Source organism: Eumetopias jubatus, unplaced genomic scaffold, assembly GCF_037043125.1.
Source record: "Eumetopias jubatus isolate StellerSeaLion01/CBP00866 unplaced genomic scaffold, mEumJub1_p1.0 scaffold_4, whole genome shotgun sequence".
NCBI lineage: Eukaryota > Metazoa > Chordata > Mammalia > Carnivora > Otariidae > Eumetopias > Eumetopias jubatus.
Window position 1 is genome coordinate 4,719,229 of NW_028274810.1, and position 7,305 is coordinate 4,726,533.

Sequence of the window (7,305 nt, forward strand, 5' to 3'; positions counted from 1 at the left end):
CATGGAGGACATTAGGAGAAGGAAGGGAAAAATGAAGGGGGTGGGAATTAGAGAGGGAGATGAACCATGAAAGACTATGGACTCCAAGAGACAAACTGAGGGTTTTAGAGGGGAGGGGGTGGGGGGATGGGTGAGCCCAGTGATGGGTATTAAGGAGGGCACGTATTGCATGGAGCACTGGGTGTTATATACAAACAACGAATCATGGAACACTACATCAAAAACTAATGATGTAATGTATGGTGACTAATATAACATAATAAAAAATAAATAAATAAAAAATAAATTTATCTATCCGCCAAAATAATAAAATAAAATATGATAAATAAAATAAAATAAAATAGAACCCTGCTGTCAAGGGAACCTGGGAAATAACCTTACAGGATTTCAGCCCCTATAATGTGGAGAGAACTTAGAAGGATTGAAATAGTGTTGAGAACTAACACAAAACACCTGACACAACATGACTTTGCAAAATGGAAAAAGAGTACTTGTGGAAAGAGAGGAGAAAAAGATGAAATTTAGGAACTGGTATGTAGGAATTGAGGCTCTGGATATAGACTCTAAAACTATGATGTTACAAATATCTTAGATGCATATAACACCAAGTACTACATGTTGGTAAACTGAACATAATTAAAAAAAAGAAGAAGAAGAAGAAAGAAAGAAAAAGAAATAGGCAGAAATTTAAAAAAAATCTTATAAATTTTTCATACCTGTTTGAAGACCACTGATCTAGACACTAATATTGCCAATGATCATACACCCTCCAGCCAGTTTCCTCAGGGCACCCTTGACCTCCTTGTTTCTCAGGCTGTATATGATGGGGTTCAGCATGGGGGTCATAACACAGAAGAGCACAGAGACCAGGATGTCCATGTCTAGGGAGTAACCTTCTCTGGGTCTGTCATAGTTGAAGTTGGCCATTCCATAAAAGACCACAACCACGGTAAGGTGGGATGCACAGGTAGAGAAGGCCTTGCTCCTACCTTGAGCAGAGGGAATCCTGAGAATGGCAGAGATGATGAGTATGTAGGACACTCCAGTAAACAGGCAAGGGCTCAGGCCAATGGTGGCACTGGCCACATGGAGCACAGATTCATTGAGAGAGGTGTCTGAGCAGGAGAGCTTCAGGAGCAGTGGAATGTCACAGAGAAAGTGGCTGATTTGGTTGGGCCCACAGAGAGTGAGTGTGGCTGCCAGCACCGTGTGTGTCACAGAATTCACCAGTCCACACAGCCAAGACCCAGTCACCAAAAAAACACAGACCTTCACACTCATGAGGACTGGATATCGAAGAGGGTGGCAAATGGCTACCAAGCGGTCATAAGCCATAGCAGCCAATAAGACACATTCAGTGCCAGCACATGTCACGAGGAAGAAAATCTGGGAAAGGCAGCCTTCATATGAGATGGTCTTCTTCTCCCGGAAGAAGTTCACCAGCATGACTGGGATGGTGGTGGATGTATAGCAGATGTCCAAGAAACTCAGGTTGCTGAGGAAATAATACATTGGAGTGTGGAGAGCAAGACTGATTCTAGTGGCTGTTAGTATGAGCATGTTCCCCAGGAGTGTTGTCAGGTAAATGATCAAGAAAACCAGGAAAAACAAACCCTGTAGTTTGGGGTGGTTGGAAAATCCCAAGAAGATGAATTCAGTCACATCTGTTTGATTGTTCATTTCAAATGGTGTCATAGCTACAAAAAATGAGAAAAATAAAAGCCATAATGAGAATGTACAAAGAGCACCCTAAATTGGCATGTTAACTTGCAAGGTCATATCAAATATGTTGGATATAGAATGGTCTGGACCATGGAGGGAGGTGTATAGGAAACTCTTCAGAGAGATCACAACTTTTGACTCAACAAATCCAGCCAGCTCAGCTCCAGAGACCTCCCACAGATTCTTGTGTGGCTTCTGGTGCATGAAAATAAATGGAGATTTGGTCAAAACCTACAATAAAGTGATAGTCCTTGTGTTAAAGTAAGCTCATCTCTTTCTGGCTCGGCAAAATCTTCCTCCTAACATTGCATGTTTCACTGCATTAAATTCTTTTTTTTTTAAGATTTTATTTATTTATTTGACAGAGAGAGACACAGCGAGAGGGAGAACACAAGCAAGGGGAGTGGGAGAGGGAGAAGCAGGCTTCCTGTGGAGCAGGGAGCCCGATGTGGGGCTCGATCCCCGGGATCATGACCTGAGCCGTAGGCACATGCTTAACGACTGAGCCACCCAGGTGCCCTAAATTCTTTTTTTTTTTTTTGGTAAATATTTTTTTAAGTAATACAATTTAATTGTGAAAATTTAAGAAAATGTAGAAAGAAATAAAGAATAGAACCACTCACAGAATCAATGCTACCATTCAGGGTATTCCATTCTAGTCTCTTTTTCTATATATGAATCTTGATCTCTACTTCTAGGCTTAAAATATTGGGACTACAAATTCCCACAAATGCATTTTCTTCTATCATATAAAATAAATTTAATATTTCCCTTTGGATTGAACATTAGATTGCTTCCATTCCTTTTGCTATTATAAACACTAGAATGAAAATTTTCATGCAGAAATATCTGTGAACATCTCTGATTTCTTCAGAATAAAATTTTATTGGTTTGTTTTATATAAATTGATCTCATTTTTCTCAATAAGAACATTTGTATTTTAGGATTTATAAGACATAAGAAATTTTAACCAATCATATATACTTAGGTAATTTTCCTCGTTAAGGTAAACTTTAGTAATCCAAAATTTATCCTCAGTCAAATTTCACATATTTTCTGAAAATATAATTAATACAAGTACCAATTTTCTATTAAATTATCCATTCTAATGCAAGGCTAGTTCAGTATTCAAAAGGCCAATCAATATAATTTACCACATTCACAGACTAAATAAGAAAGTACATTATAATCTCAAAAAAGGCAGAAAAATCATTTGACAAAATTCAGTTTCCATTCATGATAGAAACTGTCACTAAAGTAAGGATAGATATAGACTTTCTAAACTGATAAAGGGCATTGAGCACATATTATGTGCCTGGCACATGATTTGTATTATCTCTTATTACTTTTTCCAACAACCATAAGATGGGCACTATTAATATCAGAATACAATGAGGAAACTAAGGAATTAACTTATTTTATAAATGTTAATTAAATTAAGTTGATTGTTGTTCAGGTCATCTATTTCGTTACTAATATTCTGCTTACTTGTTCTCTCAATTAATGAGAAAGGAGAGTTGAAGTCTCCAACTATAATTGTGCATTTATCTATTTCTCCTTTCATACCTATCAGTTTTTGCCTTATGTCATTTGAAGTTATTTTTCAGAAATATACACATTAAAGATTGTTACGTCTTCTTGGAGATTTAATTTTTTTCAGGATTGTATTTATTTATTTGGGAGAGAGAGAGAGCATATGCACGAGCAGGGGGGAGGGGCAGAGGGAGAATGTTACCTATTTGTTCCATTTACTCTTTGTTTCTTGTTCCCTCTTTATCTGTCTCTGTATGCTTAAGTGAGCATTTTTTATTATTATTTTTTATCCCATTTATATACTTATTGTTTTACCTTTTGGTAAACTTTTCTGGTTGTTGCCCTAGGAATTACAAAATACGTAGCAAATAATATGAGTCTATTTTCATATTAAATACAACTGTATTTGTAAGACCTTATATTTCTAATTTCTCCCTTGCTTCCTTTTTGCTATTGTAGTCACATATTTTACTTTTACATATGCTATGAGCATGCACTACATTGTTGCAATTTTTGGTTTAAACTGTCAATTTTGAGAATTAAAAATAAAAGTGAATTTTTCTATTTCTCTATGGTTGTCCCATAACAAATTACCACAAACCTGGTGACTTGAAACAAACAAACCAAAATATTCACTCACAGTTCTGAAGGCTTATAAGTCTGAAGTCAAGGGATCAGCAGGGTCATGCTCCCTCTGAAGGCTCTAGAGAAGAATCATTTTTTGCCCTTTCATAGTTTACAGTGTCTCTTGGAAATCCTTGGTGTTCCTTGGCTTGTAGCTGCATGGCTTCAATCTTTCCCTCTCATCATATGGCCTTTTTCCCTGTGTGTATCTCTGTGTGTCCTTTCCTTTTCTTGTAAGGACACCAGTCTTGGAATTCAGGGCCCATGCTAATCCAGTATTACCTTATATTAATTTAAATAATTACATCTTCAAAGACTCTATTTCCAAATAAGGTCAAATTCTGATGTTCTCAGTAGACATGAATTTTGGGGAGATAATACTCAACCCAATACATTTGCCTTCGTTTAATGCATTTCTAATACTTAATCATTTTTTTAATAAAGATCCAGGTTTCTGACCAGTATCATAATCCTTTTCCCTAAAGAGATTTCATTAATATTTCTATTAGAGTATGTCTGCTGGCAAAGCACCTACTCAGTTTTTGCTTGTCTGAAAAAAATGTTTATTTCTTTTAATATTTGAAGGCTATCTTTTGAATTGACAGGTTTTTAAAAGCACTTAAAAAAATGCCACCTACTGTCTTCTTGCTTGCATACTTTCTGATGAGAAGTCTGCTGTAATTCTTATTCATGGGTCTCTGTCAGGTTGGGTTTTTTCCCTCTAGCTGCCTTCAAGATTTTCTTTCTGTCTTTATTTATAACAGTTTGAATATAATATGCCTAGGGTTTTCCTTTGTATTAGTCCTGCTTAGTGTTTTCTGAACTTCTTAATCTGTTATAAATTTTGGAAAAATCTCAGCCATTGTTTCTTCAAATATATATATATGCTTTGTTTATTCTGTCTCTTCCTTCCAGGATTCTAATAATGTATATGTTAAACAGTTTGATATTATGCTATAGCTCTTGGATGCTTCATTCTTCTTCCCTTTTTTTTACCTTTTTTTGTCCTTTTGTTTTGATTTGGGTAATTTCTATACACCTATCTTCAAGTTCACTAATTTTTTCTTCAGCTGTGTCAAGTCTAACAATGAAACTGTTAAAGGCATTTTTCATCTTTATTGTCATGTTTTTTTATTTCTCACATTTCCAGTTGATCATTTCTTAGTTTCCTTCTCTTTGCTGAAATTAACTGTCTCATCCTGTATTTTGTTTTTCTATTAAAATGCCTAAATTATTAATCATTATCTTAAATTCCTTGTCTGATAGTTTTAATATCTTTCATATTTGGATCTGGTTCTGACGTTTATATTGTCTTTTCAGAATGTATTTTTTCTTATTTTTTGTATGCATTATAACTTTTTGTTGAAAGCTGGACACATATAGGACAGTAAATACTGAAGTATAAATTTATTTGCTTGGAAATGAACATAACTTTCCTTATACTAAAGCTTTAGTGCGAGGGTTAATCTAGTAACCAGTTGGATTGAGTTTGAGCATTTTTCCTATGTTCACCCTGAGTGCACTACAGGCTTCAGATTACTCTAATGATAATTTGTCTTTAGGGTATGAACTAGTGTGCCCACATTCTGCTCTCTCTTAGCTTTGTGTTTTCCATTTTCCCTATTCTCTAGAGATAATTTATTTCTTCAAGATCTCCTAGCTGTAATCCACTGTTATTTTTACTTGATGGTTGTTAGTAGGCTGGTGGGAAACAAGGAAGAGGTATTCTCTGATGTGCTGGTTAATCCTTAATCTTAGATATTGTGAACCTAGGTCTTGGTGATATGGCCTCCATGAGTGATCATGCCCTCCTCCAGCTGTACAACTGGACCTAGCATATATTCGTGCTCCCTACCACCAAGGAGTAGAACTTTTTTTGCCCCTGTCCCCTTCCTGAGCTGTAATGGGATTCCACAGTACCCTAAGGTGGCAGTTTTTATAGCTTTTGCCCTTGCAGACTGTAGCTTTTGTTCTGTAGTAAAAATACAAGAAACGGATCTTGGAGGAGTTTTGACAGTTGCTAGCTACTCCTTTTCCCTATTATTTGCCCTTCATCCCAGCTTGGCCTCAAATAGCATCATTAGGGAAGCTTTGTAAGAATGCTTCCTTGTGAGCATCTGGTTGAGTTCATGGAGGGAAAGCAAGAGGATGCAAACCTTATGTCTATGACCCTCAGGGACTTCACACGCTTATGCTAGCCTCTATTTAGCCTCTAATAATTTATTAAATATTTAAAACTGAGTATTCTTATCAGTTTACAAGGTATTTAGTGGTTTCTACCTTAGGTTAAAAAAAAACCCATGGGTTCTTGTGGTTGCTTCTCCCTCCAGATTTTGTATTAGTTGTTTGCCTTGCAACCACAATTCCCTAATGGGTTCAAAAAAAGTCATTAATTTGCATTTTCTCCTGCTTTTTGTTGTTGGTATAATGATAGGAGCAACATGCTTTGCAGCTCATTAAATCTCCAAGCTGAAATTCAAAGTCTATATAACCACTTTTGAAAACTATTTGGCAGTTTCTAATAAAATTAAACATGTGGTTTTTCTGTGACCCAACGATTCTACTCTTAGGCATAGTCTCAAGAAAATGTATGCATAGTTCATAAAAAGACTTGTATGAGGATATTAAAAAATATTTTTTCATAATAGCTCAAACAAACAGTATGCCTATCAAAAGAAAAGTGGATAACAAATTGTGGTATATCATACAGTGGAATGCTACATAGTTATTTACAAAAATGTACAAATTATTGATATACATAATAACATTGATGAATATAAAAAACATTGTGTTGAATGAAAGAAGCTAGACACAAAAGAATACATATGTTTCCTTTAAAGGAAGTTCAAAAATAGGAAAAGCCGAACTATGGTATCAAATGAGAATAGTGGTTACTTCTGTGGGCTGGGAGTGGTATTATCTGGAAGGGAGCATGAAAGAATTATCTCGGGTTGTTGGAAATGTTCTGTATACTTGATTTAGTTATATACATAAATTTATCAACCTGTACACTTAAGATTTGTGCATTTTACTAAATGTGAATTATAATTCAATTTTTAAAACAACATAAGGAAAGAGATAAAAGTAAGAGCCATTTTTATTTTTTTATTTTTTTTAAAGATTTTATTTATTTATTTGACAGAGAGATAGAGAGAGAGCACAAGTAGGCAGAGTGGCAAGCAGATGGAGAGGGAGAAGCAGGCTCTCCATTGAGCAGGGAGCCTGATGTGGGGCTCGATCCCAGGACCCTGGGATCATGACCTGAACAAAAGGCAGATGTTTAACTAACTGAGCCACCCAGATGCCCCAAGAGCCATTTTTAAATGAAATTTTCATCTCAGGATTGATCAGAACCAGAACTAAATATTTTTTAGGTCACTAAGACTTAAGACTTTTTTCATTTTTGCATCTCTACTTCTTCTTTAC

General features: G+C 35.7%; 1 protein-coding gene across 1 annotated transcript; it reads right to left on the bottom strand.

Annotated features, from left to right (window-relative positions):
* Nucleotides 1–735: 735 nt before the first annotated feature.
* Nucleotides 736–1,695, bottom strand: LOC114197283 (olfactory receptor 5V1-like). The gene has a single exon (XM_028088266.2). The coding sequence runs from the start codon at nucleotides 1,693–1,695 to the stop codon at nucleotides 736–738; it is 960 nt and encodes a 319-aa protein (XP_027944067.2).
* Nucleotides 1,696–7,305: the final 5,610 nt, after the last annotated feature.

Bases quoted from the DNA above. Each gene is read 5' to 3' on its own strand.
- LOC114197283 (XM_028088266.2), bottom strand. From the start codon at position 1,695: ATGACACCATTTGAAATGAACAATCAAACAGATGTGACTGAATTCATC.